The 27,604-nt window shown below is 30.0% G+C and overlaps 2 protein-coding genes across 2 annotated transcripts in view; both read left to right on the forward strand.

Moving 5' to 3' along the window:
• Positions 1–4: 4 nt before the first annotated feature.
• Positions 5–1,688, forward strand: LOC107447703 (ubiquitin-conjugating enzyme E2-17 kDa). Its single transcript, XM_016062689.5, has one exon. It carries the CDS (start codon positions 5–7, stop codon positions 446–448), a length of 444 nt encoding a protein of 147 aa, XP_015918175.1. The 3' UTR covers positions 449–1,688.
• Positions 1,689–11,785: 10,097 nt separating this feature from the next.
• The window catches only part of LOC107447701 (regulator of G protein signaling 7-like), a 73,366-nt gene continuing 57,547 nt past the window's right edge, over positions 11,786–27,604 (forward strand). The window contains exons 1-2 of the mRNA XM_087164408.1: positions 11,786–12,023; positions 23,791–23,887. Coding sequence (XP_087020534.1) covers positions 11,898–12,023; positions 23,791–23,887 — 223 coding nt within the window. The 5' untranslated portion in view covers positions 11,786–11,897. The remainder of the gene's footprint in view (positions 12,024–23,790; positions 23,888–27,604) is intronic.

The raw sequence follows: 27,604 nt of genomic DNA on the forward strand, positions 1-27,604 counted from the left end.
TAAAATGGCCTTGAAGCGCATAAAAAAGGAATTGGAAGATTTAAAAAGAGATCCTCCGGCTCAATGTTCAGCTGGCCCAGTTGGAGATGATCTTTTTCACTGGCAGGCGACTATTATGGGCCCACCAGATAGTCCATACCAAGGCGGTGTTTTCTTTCTTACAATCCATTTCCCACCCGACTATCCCTTTAAACCGCCAAAAGTAGCTTTCACTACTAGGATATACCATCCTAATATCAACAGTAATGGAAGTATTTGCTTGGACATTTTGCGGTCGCAGTGGTCACCCGCCTTAACTATATCGAAAGTTCTGTTGTCGATCTGTTCTTTGTTATGTGATCCGAATCCTGACGATCCATTAGTACCCGAAATAGCTCGCATCTACAAGACTGACAGAGAAAAGTACAATGAACTTGCTAAAGAATGGAGTCGGAAATATGCTATGTGAGAGCATCAGTTTTGAACAATAAACTTATTACAATTTTCTATGTTTTGATGATTTTAAAAATCTTTCTAACTTTGTTGTTCCAAACTCAATATGATCACAGAACTACAATAATTAAATTATAATCATACTTTAATCCCAAACTTTTATTGTTTTTTTTTTGCTTGTTTACAATGTGATTGTTTTGCCAAAGAATAAATGTGCCAGGGGATAGATCTAGGCGATGGTTTCCTAATTTAGTGGATGTTATTTGAATGAGTGTGAAGGCCAAGAAAATCACTGCGAAGAAGGGCCTAGATTTGTCCAAAATCAGTGCCATTTTAAATTGCTTTTTTTTTTCTTCCTTATTTCTGATTAAAACTATCCATTCTGACTGTAACTTTAAAGTAATCAGTGATGCAATCCTCAAAAAAATGTTATCATTGAGAATTATTAGGTTTCTTCATTATTAAAATATCTAAATATTCAAAAACACCCATTTATGATTTATTATGTTGTGTCTCTCGTGATTAGAAGATCTATAATATATTTTTTACTTTTTTGAACTAGCAGTTTTTAATCATTTTAGTACATGATAGAAATTTTTTTTATTAAATAAAATAAATGTGTTAAAGGATCAAAAATTGAAGTTATTGGAAAATTTTTATTTTATTAAAATTTGTAATCTGACACTTTTTTTCTATGTGTGGTTCATGAAAATAACATGTTTCGATGTCCAAATGTTTTTTTTTTTATAATATCACTGTCACCTCTATATTCTGTAGATTTTTGTATTTTTATTTATATGAGTCAGAAATTTTTAATCTTTTGTAGTAAACTATTAAAGTTTGTATTGTAAATTACAAAAATAAGCAAATTTTTAAAAACTAAAAAAAAAAATTAAATGATGTAGAATTTTCTGTCTTTTTTACTATTTAAAAATAAAAATTCCTGTGTATAATTTATTGCATTATTTTAACTACTAAATACTCTACTGCATGTATTTCTATGCTTTTTTTTGCTAATAATTATTTTATCACTTGAATGTATTATTAAAAAAAATTTCAAAAACATAATCTGCTTTTATTATAAATATTTTTACTGTTAAGAATCTACAGTTGTTTTTAAGTGATGATGTTAATTTATACACAATAAGCTTCAGTTGTAAACAAGTAATTCATGGCTGTAAACAGATTTTGAAGAGACATTTTTTCAGTTCTTGAAAATTATCTGTTAGATAAATTTAATAAAAAGTTTTAAGTAATTGCACTGTTTATTTTTTTTTCCCTTAAATTTTTACTATAAAAGATATTTCCTGTCATTTTTGCTGGAAATTTCAAGGGTAATTGTATATCCTAATTTTTTAGCACAATTTCTACAGTTTAAGCACTACAGCTTTGAGTTTTTCTTTGCAGTTTAACTCAATTGTTAAAACAATTGTGACTTATAGTTTGTCTAAAATAAAAACACCCCTAGCCATTCGTCTTGACCCGTGGCGGCGACTATGGTAACGACATACAACTATTTCAAGTAGGGGTGAGTCACTGATTTGGACAAGTTGGCGAGCGAAAGGTAATCTTTTTCCTGTGTTCTATTGTGTTAGCCCTAGAGTGAAGAGCTGCTACCCTGCCTGGAATGCACTATTCTTGTTTCCATAGCAGCAGACGACCTCAGACTTTGTGGCAGGTGGGGGAGGGGGTTCTTATTGTAGACAATCTATACAACCTTGAGTTTTTCTTTGAAAAAGCTTCTTTTCAGTCGAATTAAATTGTTGAAAGAATTGTGTTTTAATACACTCTTAATGTTATTGTTTAATTTTTACAAGTAAACAAATGGTGGATATTTACTACCCTAGCACAGAGTGGCAAGGTTTAGGACAGAATGGATTAATCCGCAGTTTAAACCATCTTGTCCAAAACCTATTCACTCAATTTATGTCACAATTTTTAAAAAGGAATATTGTGAAAAATAAAATGTTAGTTTTTGAACAAGAAACAAAATGAAGGCAAGTTTTGGTTTTATTAAAAAAGTTTATTGTTATTTTTAATATTGCATTATTTACCCTTATGCAAAAACATAATTTATTGGTATTAAAAGCATATTTAAGGGATAATATATTCCTTTTTGTTCTTCAATGAACTGTGGAGCTTCAAATAATTTATAAGCTATAAATCTTTTCCTATTGTATTTTCCTTTAATAAGTTAAAGCAAATTGTATAAAAAGTATCAACATTTTGTTAATATATGTAATTATTATGTGTACAGTGGATAGACATATAGAAATATTACCTTGTATATTACCAATGTACAAGGTTTTGGACAATTTTAGTCAGTTAAGGGCAGTTTAAGACAGTAAAACCCAAATGCCCTGTCCAAAACCCCAACCCTGCAACAATTATACCTTGGCCCCATTTGGGCTCAATATGGATCTTATATGAACATGCTCCAAACCAACAATGTTGGGATGACTAGATTTTATAATGTTGGTCCTATGCTGTGTCAATATCGATCTACATAGGGCTTATATTGGGTTAATCTGACAAATCTAAATAGGGTCAATATTGGTTGTAAAATATCGAGGGAATCGAACAATTCTATATCGGACCCATATTGGCCCTTTGAACCCTCATATAGCCAAGGTTAGTGAATATTGGTCCAGTGAGGGGCCAAGTTATTTTGCTGCTAGGGTATTTTCGATAGAATCAGTGATATATATTTGATATAAAAGGCCAGTTCTCTTTTTATGATAAAATCATACTAATACAATTCTACTATCACATTTATTTCTTTAAAGTAACACAGACTAGTGTTTTTAAAAAGTGCTTATTTTTTATTTGCGTTTTTTAAAAGCCCTTTAAGGTGCTTTTTTTAATTCGGGGTTTGTAAAAAATGCATAATTTTCTATCTTTCAAAAAGATATTTTTTCATTGCCTGTGTCGGTTGTCGTTCTGAATTACAAAAAATGCATGATTTCCCCTATTTTCTCTCCAATATTTATGAGAAATTATTTATTTTATCATGATTGTGTAAAGGTTTTGAAAATGTTTTTGAATTTTATTGATTTTATGTTTATAATTTAGGAACTTTCAACAATAGAAAAAAATTATTTTTATTACTGCACAGATCCTAATTATGATTTTTTTTTTCGGAGAGTGATTAAAAATAGTTTTCAATACTTAAAAGTTGCTTATTTTTTGTTTAAAAATCTGGCTATGCACCCTGTAATAGCTTAGTATTATATTTTTCTCTTTTTTTGTGGCAAATATCTTCGTTTCTACAGTTTACATTTTTTTTTTTTAAATATATCATTCATCAACTTTTATTAGTTTAAACCATAGGTTCCCCAAGTTCATAGAACCAGTGGTTCCTATGAACCCCTAGGGTCCATGGCAAAATTCAATTAGGGATGTTTGTAGTTCGTGCGAAGATGTTTGAGCAAAGGTTTTATGTAAAGTAAAATATTTGTGACCCATTTCCATGAAAATGTAATGTGTCACAAATGAAACTTAAACTGAGTTAATGAAATTTTATGTTTAAAAATGGGAAACATTTCAGAAAAACTGCCTAGATAAATATGTTCGAAATTATTTTTGCCATCTCTTCTGGAACAATTTAAAGAAACTAATTTATAAGCTGCAATCAGAATTGTTGGTTTTATAAGCCACTAATCTAATAAGGTGTTTTAAAATTAAACTCTTTTTTTTTAACTGAATGCTACGAGTCAGGGGTGGCTGGATTAGACGAATGTGATTTAAACCACAATTTTAACCAAGCAGTTTATTTATCTAAAAAAAAAATTGACTATTTTTTTTAGGGAAAAAAAACCCTTTTAAATTACTTACATAAGTGCATATTACAGAAGAAAAAAATAATAAATTTCCCTTAAAAACTTTCATCTTGAGTTAAAATGCTAATGTGAGTCTGTGTCACTTTAAAGAAATAAATGTGATACATAATTTTTTAAAATTTATATATTATTGCTCTTCTAAAAAATAATTAATGTAAGTTAATTTTAAGTTAAGTCATAATGTATTTAAAAAAAAGCAATAAATAATGAAATAATAGAGCTCAGATACTTTTTAAAATAATTGAAAAAATATAATTATAGATCAAGTTAAAAAATGTCACTTTAAAGAAATAAATGTGATACATAATTTTTAAAAATTTATATATTATTGCTCTTCTGAAAAATAATTAATGTGAGTTAATTTTAAGTTAAGTCATAATGTATTCAAAGAGAAGCAATAAATAATGAAATAATAGAGCTCAGATACTTTTTAAAATAATTGAAAAAATATAATTATAGATCAAGTTAAAATCAAAAGTTTCTGTATGCATTATGCTTGCTGCTATCAAAAGGATAAATGACAAGGAATTGCTTTTCAGAATTTTATTTTTTAGTTTACTTTAAGATTTTTACTGTTATCAGCGTAAACAATTATTGTACGTAGTATGTTTAAATTGATTCCAATATTTCCAAATTACAGTGTTTATATAAAAAATCATAATTTAAAAATATTAATTCATTTAAAATTTAATCAACGTATATTATTTTATTTAATGCTGCATTGTTAACATATTGCTATGCTTAAAGCTTCATTGTGTTAAGCAAATGACCGAAAAAGTTTTATGTTCCTTATTTATCATTAAATCATTAGTAGTAAAATATACCTTTAATATTTTATATACACATAAGTATCCAGTCAGCTTAACGATTTTTGTAATTTTTATCATTATAATATTTTTGAATTGAAAAATATATTACTTTAAATTTTATGTTCACCTTAAAGTTTGTATTAATTCAATTCAGGAAGAAAACATTATCATTTTACTAAGTTGAAACAAAATATTGTAAATTGAATGCAGTTAATTAATGACAGTAAATAATTCTAAAGTAGGAGATTTTTCATATATACTAACAAACAAAGTGGTACTCATTATTTTACACATTACTAAAATATAACATTTTAATTATAAATTTTTATTTATATTAGGGTAAAAGTCACTTTAATTCTTTCAAAAAGAATGCTAAATCGAAGCAAAAAATAAATTAATTTATGTCAAAATTTAATATTTTTAATTTTAATAATTGTTAAGTTCTAATATACTCAATCCATAGTTGAATATTACTTTATGAAGTAGCTTTGTATTTTTGAAATGGTGTTGATAATATAAATGAGTAGTATGTCTTTTAGTGATATCAAAAAAAAAATCTACTCTACCTTAAAAAATTAAAATATACACCGAAGAGCAATTACATTATGACCACCCTCCATCTATAACTGTGGGCTCGCCCAGGTTCTCATGGTTTCTCACCCAGGAACAATGTTTTCATGGGACACATTAGGACCCATAATCCTCATAGAACAATCCCTGACGTCTGTAAGCTACTTCAACATATTTGCAGACCAGGTTCACCCATTCATGGCAACAGTTTTTCCTGCGGGGGATGGTGTTTACCAACAGGATAATGCACCATGTCATAAGGTTCAAATCGTCGAGGAAGATTCCAGTGACTTTCAAGTCATGTCTTGGCCCCCAAATTCACCTGACCTTAATCCAATAGAGCATTTGTGGTCCTACTTGGAAAACCAAATTAGTTCTGCCACGCTACCCCCCTGCAATGTGAGGAAATTGCAGGACCAGTTCGTAAGCGCTTGGTACCAGATACCTCAGACTACGCTATCAGCACCTTGTGGAATCAATGCTACGGCGGGTGCTAGCAGTTTTGAGGTCTAAATGTGGTCCTACATATTATTAGCAGGGTGGTCATAATGTAATGGCTCTTCGGTGTATATGTATATATATTTACATAAGAATTTTTTTATTATCTCAGGCGAGGTAATAAGAAATGAAATTAATCTTTTCACATGCAGTTAATTAAGATAGAATGCAACAGTTATAGATATTGAATATAATTTTTTTTAGATTTCCTACATTTTCTTTAAGAACTATGTGCAATTAATGGAAAATATTTGCTTCATATTAGCTATAATTGGTTATACCCATATAAAATACTTCATTTCATAATACCTATCTGTGTGTTTTAGAAAATCTCTAAAAATGGAGAAATTCCTGAAAAATCTCTATCTTTTTTCTTTTCTTTTTTTTTACTCTGCTTACTGTTTACTTTAGTATTTAAACAGGTAATGCTACTAAATAATTAAGTAACACTCAAATATAAATTGTTAAAAAAATGTATTTTTTGATTTTAATTTTTCTGGTTTATTCTTGTTTATAGATATAAACTTACAAACTTTTTTTTAGTCTTAAAATTGTCAGTAACAGTAATCAGTGTTATTGACGTTTGAGTTAAATAATTCTAACATCCATTACAAATATTTGTTATAAAAATTTCACATTTTATTGAAACTTATTCACGCTTCCATCCTCATTTAAAAATATTTTTTTGCTCACAAAATCTAATAGTTGATATTACAAATAAAATAAAAAATAAAAGTTTTCTGCGTGGTATTGATAAAATATAGTTTGAATTTTCATTGAAACTTCCTTAATGTACCTGAAAAAGTTAGGGAATTGTTTTTTTTATTCTGAAATTGAGTGGGAACTGTGCTACATGTTAAGATGAAATGTAAAATAATGAGTGTATAAGCATCGTCAAAATCTCCAGCTGTTCTTTTTTTTATTATGTTAGCATGTTTACGGAAGGAAAGTTGATGTTTTTTAATTGTTTATTGATAATGTATTAATTAATAGTTGAAAAAATTCCTCATGATTATACCTTATAATAGCTAAAATACTTTTAATTTAGAGCGTAAATTGTTGTTTAACATTTTGTTCTAAATTAACCGGGGAAAAACTTGATTTAAACCACACACACACAAAAAAAAAATTTTTTCAAAACTTTTATACAGGTACAGACAGAACTTGGATTTTTTCATCAACTCTGGATCTGATGCTATTATAAGTTTTCTTCTTGCAACAAATATAGAAGCTTTTTTTTTTTAAATGTTTTACTGACATGCTTCTTTTGTTTTTTATTTTGATAAAACTTTCATCATCGGTGAATTCAGAATCAGAAAGGAAAAAAAGTATCATAACCTAAAACATTATATTTGCAAGTTTATATTGCATGTAAAATATTTATGACTTCATTATTTTTTAAAAACAAAATCATTGGCTTCAAATTAATTATTTTTATTTTGAAAATTATAGTTGATTTAAAGCAATAAATTTTTTTTTTTTTTTAAAGTAAGTGCTTTGTATCTTACTCTAATAGAACGTCCCTAGCGGTTTTCAGAGTCGAAAAGCTTGGGGGGGGGATTGATTGATTGCTAAAACCATCTATTATCTGACATAAATTGTGGATGTCTTTGGTTTTTATTCTTAAAGATAAATCCCTGACCATTATTTTCTCGTAGGATTGGGGCTATGGAGTTGGTAATTGAAATGTATGACTTAGGACTTTCTGGACAGCTCAACTCCGATTTAATGAAATTCCCGAATTCCGAAAAAGTATTACTAAGAAAATTTTCAAATTATATGTTTCTATTTTTATGTATGATGCACAAAATAAAAAATCGGACACTTTAATAACTTTTAATTCAATGGTTAGATTTTTACCAACTAAGATGCGATTGTAATGGTTTGAAGGTCTAACCTTCAATAAACTAGTGCAGACGATATATAAATTTCGGCGATCAAAGAACGCTTTTTTTTTTTATCCTTAAATATGCTAATTAACTAGTGCAGACGATATATAAATTGCAAAGATTTAAAGGCACAAAAAAGCGCTTTTTTTCCCCTCCAGGAATTCGAATTGAATCAGCCTCAATCTGGAAAATAGGGTCCAAATAATTTGTCAGGAGAGCTGTCGAAAATGTGGACCTCTTCATGTTAATTTAACGTTTTGTGTATTTTGCCATAATGAACATTAAGCGAATCTCAAATGTTTTTGCCGTCAGTTGTAAAACTCTTTTTTATCTAGTTGTGAAACTCTTTTTTCTAAGGATAATTCTATGTATAAATTTTTTTTATACTTATTCATTATTCTTTTTCAATAATCTATTTACTTATTTCTCTTATGTGGCACCGAAAACCGGATGACCGGATCTAAATTGGCAACAGTATAGTGCTTAATAATAATTTATTTTGTTTGATTGTCTTAACCCTTAATTTATCAAATTATTTAAAAAATTTCAAAAATGTGCTAAACTTTTTTGCCTGGTTGAATAATATCTATTTTACTCTTTGACAAATACATTTCCAATATTCAATATTATTTTCGAATTTTTCACTAAGCTTTTAACTTGGGTCTTACACCACATTATCAAATTTTAATTAAAGTTAAAACATTTAATACATTGTTTTATAACTAGTTGAAAATGTTAATGAATCAATAAAAAAAATTATAAAAAACTTGCTTCCAAAATTGATCGAGATAAGCTGAGAATTGAGGAATTAAATTGAAGAATCATAAAATGGCGTCCTCGAGCGAAATATCAAAAAGTGAATAATTCAGTAGATGATGTTAGACTTCAAATAATCGTGTGTTGTCAGCTAGTAATGATAAACAGAAAATCATAATACAGGGATTGATAAGATTCCGATTAGATGATTTGCTCCGTTTCAATGCTAATATTTTCTTTTTTAACTGTCGTTGAACAACCGACCCAATTTTTGGGCTTACGACTACTAATGTTCAACAACGTAGCCTTGTAATTTTGAACCCAATCGACAAGACAAGGGAACTCCTGGATCAAGTATTAGGAGAAATTTGCCTTCGTGGAATACTTTTTGATGGAACTAACCAGCATTTGCGTTACAATGGAGAGGAAAACCTCGAGAACCTACCACGGTTAGCCTGACGGCAAGGAGATACTCTAACCCATGATTCGTCGACCACTGAGGATATTTCACGTCAGTACTGTGGTCGGTGCAAACCGGCAATGCTAATATTAGTAGAACTTGAATGTGCCGACGGTACATTAAAGGTTGAGTAATAATTAAAGTAGCATTAAATAATTAGTTATATACGTAGAGGCCCCGCGTTGGGTGGTCGCTTAGACCTCCCATAGATTTTTAATATTAGGCGAATTTCGCTTAGCCATTCGGCAAATTTACGAAAATTCATTTTCTCTTATTTTATTTAAAAAACACAATGAGATTATTCACAAAACGTTTTATTTTGTTTAGATTTCCAATTTATTTGATGTAATAAAATAAAAAAAAAGTTCTAAGGATTGGTAAACAATAAAAAAGAAAAAAAGCCGAGAGTAGTCTTTAATCAGGGTGCGTAACGTTTTTAAAAAGTGCTTAAAGGTGCTTATTTTCGTTTTTTAAAAGCCCTTAAAGGTGCTTTTTTCATTGGATGTTTTTAAAAAGTGCTTAATTTTCCCTTTTTCAACATGAGATTTTCCCTTTACCATGTTGATTTTAACTTCGAATTACGCAAAAAGACACAGTCCACATTGTTCTATTCAACGTTTTCACAACTAATTCAACCCCAATCTATTTCGGCATATTTGTCAGTCCGTAGCGTATGAAAACGAAATTCGTTTTACGTGATTCAAAATTTCAAAACAATGCCGAAAGATTTTTTTTTTCTTTGATATGACAGTTAAAACAAGGTAAAACCGTCAATTGTGAAAAACTTTTCAACCCTGTCTAATTATGATATTTTTTTAAAAGTGCTTGAAAATATTTTTTGAGTGCTTAAAAGGTGCTTATTTTTTGTTGAATAATTTGGCTGCCCACCCTGTTTAATATAATGAACTATAAAAGAAAATATCAAAGTATAAAAATAGGGGTATAAAATAAAGCATAGGTGAAAAGCATGCTCGAAAGGAAGTGGGGCAACATTTTTGGGGTTAACGAGCATTGTGCGGTGCGGAAACCCTTTTATGGTTACAAAAGAAAAGATTAAAAACATTACGCCGATAGAAATTACGGGTCTATTAAATTGGTGGATAGGCTATTACAAATCCTTTGAATGCTACCAGAAAAAAAAAGATTAATTCAAGCATTAAATTATCAAAAGCAGCTTTAAAATAATCATTTTTTACTTCATCTCTTCATATGCTAGATTTATTTTATTTATTGTCTGGCACAATTCGACATAAATTCATGTTTACTTTGTCGTTACCTACTTATTTACTGATCTTTTTCTAAAACTCAATAAAGAAATTAGCTTTAAATAATTTCTGCAAATTTTTTATTCATAATTAATTTCAGAAGATGAGTTTTAAGTTACGAAATCAGACACAAAAATGTACTTTTTTTGAATGAACATTTATTAGGCGGACCGAAAAGTAATGTCGTTTAGGTGCATTTGATATTTGTAATCAAGATTTTATTTTTTATCAATAATGTATTCACCCACGTTAGCAACAACCTTTCAATGCCGGATCGAAAATGGATTGAGAAAAAAAAAATGAATTGGTTTTAATAACGAATATTTAATGCGCCGAAACGACATTACTTTCCGGTCCCCTTAATATTTCTGTAAAAATATTTGGATTCTTGTCACTAAAATTATAGAGGAGTCGCATTCTAGAAAGTGTGCAGTAAAGAAGTTAAAAATTCGGAGGAATTTTTAATTTCTGAATGTTTATATTACTTTTCGCGCTTTTCGTCCTTTCTCTGAAACTATTACGGCGAATTAAAATATTTTAATAGGATAATAAAACTCTTTTTTTTACGATAATTCCCTGCTTAAAATAGTTTTTAATAAGTAATTAATTTAATAATAATCGAAACATTTTGAATTGTAATGTGTGCAAGTCTTTGTCTTATTTTAAAATAAGTAATTTTTAAAACATATTTCATATTTATAATTTTTTTTTCTAGCCACTGAAACTGTATATTTTCGTTTTTTAAAGTACGATAGAATGCTTTATTTCTATTCGATATTTGACTAAATTTGCCAATTACCAAACTATTTTTTATTCGATTAAGGGGATATTTAAACATTAAGTCTTCATCTTACCTGCGAATTACTTTTTTTTAATAATTGAAAGTGAAATATGAATTCCCCCTGCTTGCTCTGCTCACCTACCCCTCCACAGCAGTGCAAGCAGGGGGGGAGGAGCCTCCTAGTAACCTAAATATTGGTCATCTATTTCCTTGAGCAATATTTTTGTTCACATATAATTATAAATACTTATCTAAATTATTTTCTTGAGATCATTGTTTTCTTTAATTCTTATAACCTATAGATTTTTACTAACCGGAATCGGAATTTTTCCCATTAATATTCCTGAAAAACTTCTTGTCACTCATTTAGAAAGTATCCTGCAATTATCCTTCCTTTATCTTCCTGTAATCCGACGAAACAAAAATTTTTTCTCTTTCTTTTTTTCCCCCCTTCTTGTTTCGATCGACCTTCTGCTGTGGCGGCACTTCGATCGCGACAACACAGAGGATACAAACTGGCGCCGCCCCTGCTTTCGGCCCAGAGTCTGAAGAATCTCTCGACTCTCTCTCTCTGTGAGTGCACATATCCCAGTCAGCCATGCACAGCGAAGAGGGTACGGCGACAAAAAAGAACAAACACAACAAAAAAAGCGTCAGGGGCACAAACGATAACAATGCGACGCCCTCACCAGAAGAAGGCCCGAATTTCATCGTTTACAAAAAGGTTAGTTGGAATATTTTTGTGTGTGTGTTGCCAAATTGGGAAGGGGGGAGGGTGCACCAAAGCACTCCTAGCGGCAAACGGGGCATCCATAACTTTATGCCCGACCAAACTATTTCGAATTATTCTATTTTTAAAAATAAAATAAAGCAATAAAGAAGATGTTTTTAAGTAACGAAGATTTCAATTATTTTATTTTTTATTTGAAGACTTCGTTATTTTTAAGTTTCAAGAAAACAAGCTCTTGCGGAGCATTCATAACTTTATGTCTCACCAACTATTTTGAATTCTTCTCAATATTTTTTGAAAACTTTAGGGATATTTTTTAGTTTCGAATGATTTGCCTGCCTTAAACAAAAAAAAAAATATTTTTGAAATATTAATAAAAGGAAATTAATCGTTTGAGAGTTCTTTTGAGTCGCTAAGTTCTAGATCAGATTTTCTCAGTTTCAAGAATAAAAGCTTCTTGCGCAGCATTCATAACTTTATGTCCCACCAACTATTTTGAATTCTTCTCAATAATTTTTATAAACTTTAGGGATATTTTTTTAATTTCGAATGATTTGCAATAAACAAAAAAAAAAATATTTTTGAAATATCAATAAAAGGAAATGAATCGTTTGAGAGTTCTTTTGAGTGGATATGTTCAAGATCAGATTTTCTCAGTTTCAAGAATAAAAGCTTCTAGCGGAGCATTTGTAACTTTTATGTTCCACCAACTATTTTGAATTGCTCTAAATATTTTTTTGAAAACTTTAAGGATGTTTTTTAGTTTCGAATTGCGAACTGATTTGCTTTTAACTTAAAAATATTTTTTAAATATCAATAAAGGGAAATGAATCGTTTGCGAATTCTTTTGAGTAGCTTAAGTTACAAAGTTATAATTCAAAGTGTTGATAATCGATTTTTTTTTCTCTTCTTTATTCTTATTAATGCTTGATCGTGTTGTCCAAAACAAAATTATATGTTTTTGTCCATTAAAGGGGGAAAGATATTGATGACATGTTTTATGATGGAATAATAAGGGATCGAATAAAAAAAATTATTCGCGCATAATTGGAAAATAACTCTTTCAGGGTCGAATAGGAAACGGAAAGTATTTTTAGAAACATATTCAAAATTGTTTTAAATTTATTCTGAGATGGGGTATCGTTTAATATGTATGCAGTTAGGCCACCTGTTCGCAGCCGCTCACCAACCCCGATGATTGCTTCTCAATAATTGTTGTTTCTTGGCAAAGTTTTCAACGAAAGTTGAAATTATTTACTTATATATACTGAAAAAAATTGTTTACGCTTATGTCCCAACTTCCCAACTCCCATTATTTACCAAATGATTCTATTAAGATCTTTTAGATCACTTATTTCTAGTAAAGGTAAATTAAAGTACTCTTGGAATTGAAATTGTTATAAGAATAGTAATTGATATAAGAAAAAAAAACTCATTTAGTTTATAAAAATGAATTTTTTTTGGTGGTAAGTATATTTAACACGACCTATTAGGAACTTATTGACTTTTATTTTTCTTTTATTTATAAAATAAATTTTATAAATGCTACTATCTTCAAGAGGAATTATGCATTTTCTAACTTTTATACGTTTTCTTAAACTAACAAATGGCTGCCAATTTTATTCAAACGCTCTTCAGGAAAGTTGAAGTTATTAGCGAATGGAAACCTAAATTAAAAGTGGTAAAAAAAGTTCACCATAGTCTTTATAAATCGGTGGTAAATATACTTACCACGGTTTTAGAAAGGGTTAATATAAATTGTTTTGTTCGGAAATTTTTATTTGAAGATATTTACAATTAAAGGTATAACAAATTTGGATAAGTTCACAACCGTACTACAATTTGCTAACTAAAATTTGTATATGAAGCTGATTGCGCATGAAGCTCTTTTATAAACAGCCGACCCAATTTTTAGGGTTTACCACTGCTAATGTTCAACTCCGTAGCCTTGTAATTTTATGTCCAATCCAGAAGACAAGGGATCTTCTGGATCAAGTATTGGGAGACATTTTGCCTTCGTGGGGGATTTCCTTTTGATGGAACTAACCCACGTTTGCGTTGCATGACCACGAGAAACTTCCACGGTTAGCCTGACGGCAAAGATACTCTAACCCACGATCCGTCTACCACTGAGAATATTTCACGTCAGCACTGTGGTCGGTGCAAGCCGGATGCGGATTCGTATCGACCAACCATTGCAGGGATTCGTACCCGGTTCACCTCATTGGAAGGCGAACGCTCGATCCCCTGAGCCATCGCGGCTCCGCGTTAAGCTCTTTATCAAATCATCAAACTGTAGGAGATGAAGCAATGCTCCCGAACACTTTTATAGCCGCGGCCCAGCCAACTTTTATAATTCTACCGCGGCTCACTGAGGGGTAAGAAGGATGTTTATATTTCAGGTTGTTTTGCTTAAATAATTTTAATTTAATTGTATATAAACACACCTTCAAAATAAAATACAATTACGTGCATGGTATTAGTACAGGTTTAGGTTGTTTCTCAGTGGCGTACATAAACTTAGGTACGCCCCTGCAAGAATTTTAAATGCTCGCTATCTTGCACATAACACAATTTTTTTAAATTATAATATGACATTATAACTAAAATTATAACAGGAGCACACTATGAAAAGATATTCGGGAATTTATAATCGTTCATTTTAATTTATAATAATTTATAAATTTTAATTTAAATAATTTTAATATGAATTAATAATCGCGATGAAAAGGTGGAATTTGCAAAAAGTAATAAATTGGAACATTGTATACGCTTTCTTAGTTAAAATATTGAAATTAAATATACCTCAATAATACAAAGAAATAACTCACTATTTTACAATAATTATATTCAAAGTTTAGTTAATGGTTATTTTTATTTATAAAGTGAGTTAAAAAATATCTTATAAAATATGTTTTTTATTGAAATTCGTAGCGTAGGGTCTCGTATTATGCTGTCGAATTCCAAACTACGCAAAATGTCGAAAATTTTAGCATATATTTTGAAAAGAGGGGAGGAGTGGGGGAAATAGGGGAGGGCCCAAAAACGGCTGTGCCTAGGGCCTACGAAAGGTATAATCCAGCTCTGCGTAGGGTGCACAACCTTTTTAAATGAAAATATTTAGTACCCGAGTATTTAGATATTTTTAAAATATCTAAATTGTGATATTTAGATAATATCATAATTATGACCAATTATGATATTTTTAAAGTATATATTTGCCAATTATTATTTAGATAAGCCAATTATGATAATTTTAATATAAAGATAAATGTTTTAGACGCAGTTCTTTTCATCAGTCAACTTAGTGATTTATTTGGATTAAATTAAATTCTTTTAAGTAATTATAATCCTCTTTTTATTGCCTGAATTATTTTAATTAATTCTTTTTTTCTTCTTATCAGTTAACTTAGTAATAGATACTTTGCAGAAATTAAATTCTTTAAAACATTATTAATATTTAAAACTGAAGAAAACCAAACTGATGTTCTTCAAAAAAAAAATATTTCCTTTTTATCAAAAAATGAAAAAAAAAAAATTACCGAAAAATATAAAGATGGGGAAAAAGTGACGGTTTTTTATCACATCACGTAACACAAAAGTGTATTTTAAAATAAATTAACTGAAATTTTTTTGAATGATGGTAAAAATAAAAAAAGATAAATGTTTTATTTGAACAACATAATTGCAAATTAAATATTTTAATTAAAGAAATCATAAGAGGTTTAAAATGTTTTAAAATAAAACAAAGCATTATAGCTCAAAATAAGATTCAACATTCAGTTGGGATAAAGTTCAATATATTTTTGATCTTAGGACATTAATATTTAGTGAAATCTAAGAGATTTTATGAATGTTAAGTTTCAAAATGGATTTTTTAATTACTTTTTTAAACTACCGAAATTCGAAACAAAACTAAAAAATGTAGTTAAACAGTTTAAAACTCACAGTCTAATTTCGCGCTTTGTAATAATATTGTTGTCTTAAAAGTATCGAGACATAAAATAACATGGGATGAAATTTGCAGAAATAAGCAACCGTCAAAATTAATGATTAAAATGCATGAGTCAAAAATCGCAAGTCGTTTTAATACCAGATTAAAAATATCAGGATTTTCGAAACCACGAGAAAAAGCCTAGCAATAACTGTTGAAAGAACGACAAAAAATAATCTCTTATAAGTCAAATGAAATTTGCACAAGCTCATACATTTAAATGCAACATTCGATCGTCGTATTAATACATATTAAAAATATTGCAAGTTTCAAAACCATGTGGAAATGCGTAGTGCCGAAAACAAACAATATAAAAATAGCTTAGATTTCCGATAAAAATTGACACAAATAAAGCACGTCATAGGTGATTACTATTTCAATATTCGAAAATCGCGAGTCGTTATGTTAAAAAGATCGGAATTTTAGGAAACGCGTGGAAATCCGATTATAACCCCTGAAAGAGCGATTTAAAACTCACTAGGATTAATTATGAAATGGACTGAGCTTTAAAAATGATTACTAAAATTCGAAATTAGCATTATTAAAATTGTCGGGATTCTTCGCTTTCAAAAATTTAAATGCGCTATTCAAAATTTTTGATTTCTTTTTTGGGGAAAAAATTATAATAGAGTTTTTATTATGTTCATGTGCTACAGCGGGCCGCAGGTTGTGCACTCCTGACTGGTTGATACGAATTCCGCATGCGGCTTGCACCGACCACGCTGGTGACGTGAAATATCCTCAGTGGTAGAGGGATCCTGGGTTAGAGTTCCATCACAGTCGTTCTAATTGGTGGTTTTCTTCTCCATGTAACGCAAATGCGAGTTAGCTGCATCAATTTAGTTGGCCCCAATGCTTGATCTAAGAGTTCCTCTTGTCTTCTGGGTTGGGTTGAAAATTACAAGGCTACGGATTTGAGCAGGGAAAATCTTGATCTCAGAATTAGGTCGGCTGTCAAAATAAGACAGTTAATTATTGTAATATATTGCAATTCTTGTAGTAAATTCATAATATAATAACAGATAGTGTAGTAATTGGTTTTTAATTGCACTCGGAAATGTAGTACCGAAATGAATAAAAATCAAAATTTTCACTGGATGTATATATTGCATATTTTTAGAATTTATTTTTAAAATGAGTATATATACACAGCTAAATTAAATGAAACAAGTATACAATTAGTGAGCTCGGCGCAGAGACCTGGTGCGGGGACCCCTATTACTGAATAAAACACTACGTACATAAGTAGGCAGATTGAAAAACAAGCGGTTGATATTTCTTTATCGCGTTGGCAACAGCGAACTGAAATATCAAGGTGTGCTCTAAGCAATCTTTAGTATGAACGCTTAACGTAGAGTGAGCTAAGTAAGAAAAATATCCTGTTTTGTTCTAATGATAAACTGTGCTAGTGTTAATGATTCAAAAGAGCAACCTAGAATATATTAATTAATTAGTGTTAACTATTAATCAATTTACAGGAAAATACAAAAAATTCAAAATTCACTTTTTGCGACGGATTATCGAAATATGGGTATCGCAGGAAAATAGGGCCCCGATAGCTTATAGTTTGTCTACATAAGGAACTCCCCTACTCATTCGTCTGGAGTGGTGGCTGTTAACCATTTCAAGTAAGGGTGTGGAATCATTATTTAAGACAGGTTTTGACTGGGGTTTGCGACAGAAAGAGAATTAGAAGAGAAAGAAGTCCCTTCTTTGAAAAGCAGTATTTCTTATTCCTATAACAGAAGACGGCCTTAGACTTTGTGGCGAGGGGAGTTCTTTCGACAAACTGTAGTTAGGACACCGGTCAAAATTTTGGATTCTTTATTAATGTTTATTTTACTTTCTGCGTATTTAGACATTTCTCAGGATATTTTAAAGCGAATCGAAACACAATTATAAATTTAATTTTTCCGAAGATTCAATTTTTCCATTCAAATAATTTGTAATAATTATTAACTTTATAGGGATCAAAAAGTATTGAATTGAAAATAGGTACAAATATGTACGTCATTTTAAACTAAGAAGTTTTTAAATGAAAAAAATTTCAATGATATTGGTCGAATAGTTTTTAAGAAATAGAATTTTAAAAATGAGTTTTTTTTTCTTCTAATTTTGTAACTCAGAAACTATTTAACCGTTTTCGCCCATTCAAATAAAATTTCATACTTTAAATTGGTGTAAAAATTTTTATACTTTACAATCCCATATTTTTTTTACGCTAATAAAGTCATAAAATACATTAAAAATAAAAATTTTTAGTGGATCTTTTGATCAATGAATTTTATAATTGTGCGCAAAAAATTTTCGATGCTTTTTTTTAACTGCCCTAGACATGGTGAACTTAACAAACTTTTGAAGCGATTGCAACCCTACATTTCTAAGGGTAAAATTCTAAACTCATTGTAAAAAGTTATTTTTATTCACAGAAAGTATGTTTTTTTTTTACCCTTTTGAACCAATAATACTGGCATATCATTTCCAAAAATCCGATGATTACAACAAAAGTAATTAAATGCGTTATTTACAAATATCTGTGTGAAAATTAAGTGATTGTTCAATAATCAGAATTTTAATCAAATTTAAGTCAGATTTTTTGTCTAATGCCTTTATTTATTCAATTTTTCATACATTTTCTTAATTTTATTTATACCAGCGTTGACCCGATTCTGAGTTTACGACTATAAATATTCAAAACAGTAGTCCTGTAATTTTGAACCTAACCCAAAAGACAAAAGAACTCCAGAACCAAGCTTTGGGGCAAACTAGCCTTCTTGGGCGACTTTTTTGATTGAACTGACCATTATTTGCGTTACATGGGAAGGAAAACTACGAAATCCACCTACGGTTAGACCGACAGCAAGGGGATTCTAACCCATACCACTTGACTACCACTTTATATGTTTTACGTCAGAACAGCGGTGGGTGCGACCTAGGAGCAGAATTCGTATCAAAGAGCGACAGCTGGGATTCGAACATGGGGCTCCATAGTAGGGAACGAGCTCTCTGCCACTGAGATCCTGCGGGTTTACCTTGTTCTTTAGTTATTATTAATTTTACGAAAGAAATGATGGTGCTGTTCGTTTCAGGGGCCGTAAGAAAATCACTAAGTTTTCGACAAAGAAGCGTAATTAGTTGCTGTAATGTTTATTAACGCATAGTGTGGTAATAGGTACCTAATATACTAGTATGGGGATTGTGGTAATAAGTATTTTACATCCCGCCAAAGCGAAACCAAAATAATTATGAAACAATGGTTTCTCTGCATTTATACAGGATTCGTAGGTCCCTGGTAAAAGTGTTCTTTGCAAAAAAAAATTTTTTTTCTTCTTAAATATATATCAATGCTTGATACATCTTAGAACCAAATTCAACAGATAAAAATTATTTTATTTATAAAAATACCTGTTAAAAGGTGAAATTTCTCCTTCGGGGAACTATAAACTATAATTAATGAACGTAACTCAGTTACCAGATATGAATATACTAAACATTTTGCGCATTTAATTTTGTAGCAAATTTTTTATATCTATACATGAAGTAAAGAATTTGTGCGTGTGGGTGTCTGTACACTGGATTACGGGTAAACGGTAGACTCTAAGAATATGAAATTCAACAAGAAGTATACAATTGTATACAATATGTATACAATTGCAAACTTAATACGAAGCTCGATTTTCGATTTTTAAATCAGAGACATTTAAGCAATGGAACTCTCTCGTTGGCTTAGCGTATCCACTGAGCATATTTTACGTCAGCAATGCGGTCGGTGCAAGTCGGGTGAGGAATTCGTATCGACCAGCTATTGCTGGGATTCGAACCTGGTTCATTGGAAGGCGAACACTCTATCCCCTGAGCCATCGCGGCTCGCAAACTAATATTGTCAATGATGCGCAATTATTTTTAATAATAGATACTATTTTTTCTTTCATAACCATCGCTGAGCAGCCAACCCGATTTTTGGGTTTAAGACTACTAATGTTAAACTCCGTAGCCTTGTTATTTTGCACTCAATCCAGGAGACAAGGGAACTCCTGGATCAAGTATTGGGAGAAACTTGCCTTCCTGGAGAACGTTTAGATGGAACTAACCCGCATTTGCATTACACGCAGAGGAAAAACACGAAAACCTCCCTTGATTAGTTTGACGGCAAGGAGACTCACGATCTACCAATCGAAGTTTTGACAACGTTTCTACATAAACAGGCACGTAACTATAAAGAGGAATGTTATAAAATAAGTTCAGAAACCCGTAAAAGGGAAATAAATTCTATTTTTGTCAGGCTTAAATCGAAATACTTTTATTTGAAAAGAGGTTATTCGATAATAGCTCGGAAGTTACGAATGCGAACACCAAAGTAAGGGGACAGAGCTTTCCCTGGGACAAATCCAGGTATTAATCCCAGGATCGATACAGAATCTGTTTGCACCGACCACAGCGTTCACTTAAAATATACTCAGTGGTAGATGGATGTTGGGTTAGAATGCCCTTGCCGTCCGATGAACTCCCCATAGTACGCAAAGGCTGGTTAGTTCAATCAAAGAGTCTTCCAAGAAGAAAGATTGTCCTAGTGAGAGTTCCCTTTTTTTCTAGGTTGGGTTCAAACTTGCAAGGTTACTGAATTGAACATTGATAGCTGTAAACCCAAAGAGAAGTCGACTTTTTAACACCGGTTACAAAATAAAATTAAAACTTTATTTGTAACAGTTTGGAAACAATAACCTGCATTGTCTTCCAGTCCAGAGCTCCAAAATTTCGTGCAGTCGAAAAGTGCTTTACGACAGTTCGAAAATAAGTTGGCCTAGCAGCTATGTTCTTTCCCTTGCTAATGTGGCGTAACTACAACTATAAACAGTTGATTTGCTTAAAAATATACTGCTCAAAGACGAAAAGAAAAATCCGGTGAAGTAAATAAAGTCTCCCGGTCAAAAAACATTTTTGAAGAAAAAAAAATAATGAGCGAAATGCTATAAACAAAAAAATGAAGAAACAAACAATGAGCAAAATGCTATAAACAAAAAAAAAATGAAGAAAAAATATAATGGGCAAAATGATACAAATAAAAATAAATAAATAAGGAAAAAAGCGGCATAAATCAATTAGTGGTATCAATTAGTTCATCGAATTTTATCAAATTCTGGAAGCGGAGTAATGTAACGTAACTACCACTACAAACATTAAATACGAAATCACTAGTATATAACACAGGTTAACTTGGAATCAGTGTTGCCAGATTGGGCTACAAGTAGCGGATTGTGCTACTTTTAAAAGTCCCCGCTACTGAAAATTGAATTTGGGCTACTCGCTACTTTTTGGGCTACTTATTATTTTTCGAACGCTACAAATCTTAAATATGCGCTACTTTTTTTCCTTGCAGAAATATATATATATATATTTTAATTTTTCCCTTCCCATTATAAAATTATTTTGAAAGTTTGCAGTTTCTTTACCTTTTTTAAAAAGAACATTTTTGTTGTTGTTGAAAAAGATTTTTTGCCTTTTATTTTCAAATGCACATAGATGTAGGCCCATGAATTTGAACTTTTCTGAATTTCTTGTTGGAGATTGGGTCCTTGTTAGGTCTTATTTTTAATTTCCTCGAAACGCAAGTTAATTTCATTAAATAAAATTAGCTAGTGAGAACATTTCTATTTGTGAGTAATTAAGGTTCTTGAGGTTGGGGAACGAAGCGAGCTGAGGTCGAAACCTCTTAGAAAAATATTTTCTCACAGAATGTCCCATTATTCTTATGCAGCTCAAAGACCGCACCAACATTAAAATATCGAAGACAGTTCCGACGGATTTTTACACATTAAAAAGCTTGAAAAAACGCGCTATCCAATATTATTATAATTTTAGTGTTTTCTGGGTTTTTCCGCTGTTTTACAGAATACAGCCGAATATACAAAATGTATATATATATATATATATATATATATATATATATATATATATATATATATATATATATATATATATATATATATATATATATATATATATATATATATATATATATATATATATATATATATATATATATATATATATATATATATATATATATATATACATTTGGGCTACAAAATGTTCGAATCCGCTACTTTTGGAGCTCCCATTCGCTACTTTTTAATCTTAACTTCTGGCAACACTGCTTGGAACTCTGAAGAGATATCGTTTTGTAGATGAAGGTTGGCATCGTCGAGAACTTATTCCTTCACTAATACTAGCAACGCTTCAACAGAATTTCAGAAAACTTGGAAATTTTTCTTACGTACTTTATCATCCGAAAATGCCGAATATTTATAAATCTCAATTTTTTCATTGCACGATTGTATAGATCAGGGGTGGCCATCCTGCTGCTCGCGAGCCACATGCGACTCTTTGAGGGATTATTTATGGCTCTTGATAAATGTACCCGAGTTCCTTTTTCATTTTTATGCTATTATATTTTTTAAAAAATTATTATAATTCCGTATGTGTTTCAAAATGTCTTTTTAATTACTGAGAGCAAATATGAAAGACTAAGTGCAACGTTGTTCAATTCAAGGTGAGTTTTCCATTTCTAATATAATTATGACACAAAAAGCATCTGTAGAATTAGAATTAATAGAGATGCAAGAAGATCAAGCTCTACAATGAAAATATAAGTCGACCAATTGTTCACTAAATATTAAAGAATTATCAAGAGAAGTAAAATAAATGTGTTTAATTTTTAATATTTAAATTCAATACAAATATTTTGTACTTCTACTTTTTTTTATATGTTTTCAATAAATATAATTTATGAAAAAGAAAAAAAAAATTAATACCGTTTTTGCATACCTTTTAAATACGTATTTAATTGCGGCTCGCGAAAAATTTCAAATTTTGAAAAATGGCTCGACTATCAAGGAGCTTGGCCACCCCTGCTATAGATATAGAGCAGTGATTCTCAACCTTTTTTTTGTTGCGGCAACACTTTTAATGATTTCGAAATTTGACGGCACACAATGAAAAAAATTAGATTAAAAGTTTTTTAATTACCTTTTTTACACTGAGTCAAATAGTTTGTGATAATAATTTTGAATGTGAAATAAAATAATATGTACTACAAAAGCACATTTATTAAGGGATTAATTATTTATTTCGACAAATTTTTTATTAGTTAGTAACAGTTATTTATTTTTTTGCTAGTTATTAATTGTTAGCTTGTTTTCTATAATTATTAACTGTTATTTTTTTGTGATTTCCTGTTAACTAGTTTTTTTGCTAATTATTAATTGTTAGCTTAATTTTTGTTTGCTATCCTTTGTTAATTTGCTTTTTATATATTTGTTTTTTCAGTTATCCTTTGTTAATTTGTTTATTAATTGCATAGCTTACTTTAATGAATAGCTCTTACATTTTTTAAAATTTTGTGTCATATACAATTTAAACATTTCCATTTTGTTTTAAGATTGTCAGAGACAATACAATCGCCGACAAAGATGTTCACGCGGTTAAAGCGTGGAAAAATTATAAAAAGTATATATACGTATACACTTTCTTTAATTTAAACTTCACTCATAATAAAAAAAGAGCCTTATAATTTTTATAGTATCATTTTTAATATTTGGCGGCACATTTTAAGAATTTGGCGGCACACAAAAGTGCCGCGGCACAGTGGTTGAGAATCACTGATATAGAGTATTCGAAAGAGGTTTATCATTATAAACTCGAAATAGTAAAAAAGTTGTAGAAAGATTAAATTTAAAAAAGGCAAATAATGCTTTATTTCCTCAACAGATGGAGACAATTGTGGAGAGAATGCAAGACGAATGCCGCGGGGTTCCAGTTCGAACTGTAAAGAGTTTCATGTCTAAAGTTCCCAGTGTCTTTACAGGTAATTTCTTTTCTTACACAAGTTCCACTTTTTACAGGTAAATTCAAAAAATAATTATTTGTCATTTACTTCTTACAGGTTATTCATTTTTTTTTTAATTTGTTTTGTTTTTTACTGGGGATTCTTTTTTGTCCTTCATTCAGTTTTACAGGTTGTTACTCTTCAATTAACTCAAAAGAGGTTGGGAAAACCTGATTGGCAGGGCGCTGGACTCACGTTCGTAAGAGTGGGAGTTCGAATCCATCCGGCCGAAGACTCCATGTGTAGTAAATGGTGATTGGTGCACGTTAAATCTGTTGGGTCGCAAAGTCCTCCATGTTTCTATAACAAATTATACCTCTGGGGGTACTGGATTGGAGATGGTTCAGGTCAAAATTACTATCTGTGGTTGAATGAATGGATGTATGAATGGGTCCGCTCTATAAACGGGTGTGTCAGAAGTCGAATTCTTGGCCATAGATGGCGCCACTGGAAAACAAGAACAATCGCTCCCCTTAGCTTAATGGCCTATGGCAACAGCAACAATTAATTGTAAAAATTTAAAGCCATCTTGGATTTTAACTTAAATTTCAGATTATTACTTATTCAATGTTCCCAAACGTAAGAGGGCGAGAGATTATCAGCAGAGTTCAATGCCTTTTTTTTAGAAAAAAAAAAGAAAAAGAAAAAAAAAGGTTGGGTTCTGCATTTTTAAAGCAGGAAGAATAATACTTTATAACTTTTAAAAGTTCTACGGATATTTTCTCAAATCTTAATTGCGAAAAAATGATTCGTTTAGTATTTTTGAATCACTAATATTTTAAAATATTGTATGGCCTAAAAAATGCTAGAGCAACATTAAGTATAAAAATACGAGTATATTATTTTCTTATTAATAATCCCTATCTATTATAAGGGGTCCCATCTCCCCAATTTGAAAAATCTCTTTCCCCAAACTATGAAAATGGGTATAAAAAATTTATTTAAAAACAATTTTTTAATTGTTATATCTGTATATCTCTATATATGTGATCTACCTCAATTTGTAAAACATTACTTTCAATATTATTCTCTTTAAAAATCAAATCAATTTAACGATTCAGCTCTTTGAGCACAAATTTAATGCCATATTAAACATTTATTCAAATGTAAGTGCATATTTTTTTTAAAACATTAATTAATATTCAAGTATTTATTTGGAGTGTGCTTGAATAAATTTAGAATTGAAGAATTTAATGGGATATTTGCAAGTGACGTATTGTTGGTATCTCGATCCTGATTGGTTGTTTAAACGTGCCATTTGTTTACGTTAGCAACTGTTCGTTCTTCTTCGAGTAAGCCCAGCCCGTCAAGTATCAATTTTCTTAAATGATACATTCCGTATTCTTACACAAAGATTCTTTCACAAAGATTTCAATTCCTTTATTCTATATATTTCTTTCTTGCCCTAAAAAAGGACGTAGAAAATTATTCTCCCCGCATATTAAAAATACCCCTTAAATAGTTAAAAGTATTCCTTAAATCTAATTCCTAATTTATGGTCATTCATAATTTGTGCAACTTAACAAAAGTTATAATAAATTTTTCAATCATATTTTTCTTGTTTTAAAATAAATCACTTTTTCTGTGAAATGTCAATCCCCTTATGTGGTTTATTTTAGTGTCAAAACAAGTGATTTTAGCAATTTTCTGGACGTATATTGTTTCTCGAAAATGGAAGTCCTACGCAAGCATATTTTTTTAACACACTTTTCACCTATAAAGTATTTTTTACAGGGCATATTGAATTTTAATTAATGTGGAAAATCAGTTGAGTTATTGCCAATTTTTCTGTGAATTACAAAATTCTTTTTAAAGTAAAGTAGTGTTTCGTTAAAATTGGTCAAGTATTTTTTCAGCTATGGGTACAAATTTACGGTAGCTTTGTAACCTCGCGTTATAACGCCCGTTTTATAAAGTATTTTTTTACAGAGTACATTGTTTTTTAATCAATATAGAAAAACAGTTGCAATACTACAATTTTTTTTGTTAATTACAAAATTCTTATTAAAGTAAAGCAGTGTTTCGTTAAAATTGGTCAAGTATTTTTTCAGCTATGGGTACAAATTTACGGTAGCTTTGTAACCTCGCGTTATAACGCCCGTTTTATAAAGTATTTTTTACAGAGTACATTGTTTTTTAATCAATATAGAAAAACAGTTGCAATACTACAATTTTTTTTGTTAATTACAAAATTCTTATTAAAGTAAAGCAGTGTTTCGTTAAAATTGGTCAAGTATTTTTTCAGCTATGAGTAAAAATTTACGGTAGTTTTGTAACCTCGCGTTATAACGCCCGTTTTATAAAGTATTTTTTACAGAGTACATTGTTTTTTAATCAATATAGAAAAACAGTTGCAATACAACAATTTTTTTTGTTAATTACAAAATTCTTTTAAAGTAAAGCAGTGTTTCGTTAAAATTGGTCAAGTATTTTTTCAGCTATGGGTACAAATTTACGGTAGCTTTGTAACCTCGCGTTATAACGACCGTTTTATAAAGTATTTTTTACAGAGTACATTGTTTTTTAATCAATATAGAAAAACAGTTGCAATACTACAATTTTTTTTTTGTTAATTACAAAATTCTTATTAAAGTAAAGCAGTGTTTCGTTAAAATTGGTCAAGTATTTTTTCAGCTATGGGTACAAATTTACGGTAGCTTTGTAACCTCGCGTTATAACGCCCGTTTTATAAAGTATTTTTTTACAGAGTACATTGTTTTTTAATCAATATAGAAAAACAGTTGCAATACTACAATTTTTTTTGTTAATTACAAAATTCTTATTAAAGTAAAGCAGTGTTTCGTTAAAATTGGTCAAGTATTTTTTCAGCTATGGGTACAAATTTACGGTAGCTTTGTAACCTCGCGTTATAACGCCCGTTTTATAAAGTATTTTTTTACAGAGTACATTGTTTTTTAATCAATATAGAAAAACAGTTGCAATACTACAATTTTTTTTGTTAATTACAAAATTCTTATTAAAGTAAAGCAGTGTTTCGTTAAAATTGGTCAAGTATTTTTTCAGCTATGGGTACAAATTTACGGTAGCTTTGTAACCTCGCGTTATAACGCCCGTTTTATAAAGTATTTTTTACAGAGTACATTGTTTTTTAATCAATATAGAAAAACAGTTGCAATACTACAATTTTTTTTGTTAATTACAAAATTCTTTTAAAGTAAAGCAGTGTTTCGTTAAAATTGGTCAAGTATTTCTTCAGCTATGGGTACAAATTTACGGTAGCTTTGTAACCTCGCGTTATAACGACCGTTTTATAAAGTATTTTTTACAGAGTACATTGTTTTTTAATCAATATAGAAAAACAGTTGCAATACTACAATTTTTTTTGTTAATTACAAAATTCTTTTAAAGTAAAGCAGTGTTTCGTTAAAATTGGTCAAGTATTTTTTCAGCTATGGGTACAAATTTACGGTAGCTTTGTAACCTCGCGTTATAACGACCGTTTTATAAAGTATTTTTTACAGAGTACATTGTTTTTTAATCAATATAGAAAAACAGTTGCAATACTACAATTTTTTTTTTGTTAATTACAAAATTCTTATTAAAGTAAAGCAGTGTTTCGTTAAAATTGGTCAAGTATTTTTTCAGCTATGGGTACAAATTTACGGTAGCTTTGTAACCTCGCGTTATAACGCCCGTTTTATAAAGTATTTTTTTACAGAGTACATTGTTTTTTAA

Source organism: Parasteatoda tepidariorum, chromosome 5 (genome assembly GCF_982258835.1).
Source record: "Parasteatoda tepidariorum strain Cologne lab strain chromosome 5, Ptep-v5.0, whole genome shotgun sequence".
In the NCBI taxonomy this organism is placed as follows: domain Eukaryota; kingdom Metazoa; phylum Arthropoda; class Arachnida; order Araneae; family Theridiidae; genus Parasteatoda; species Parasteatoda tepidariorum.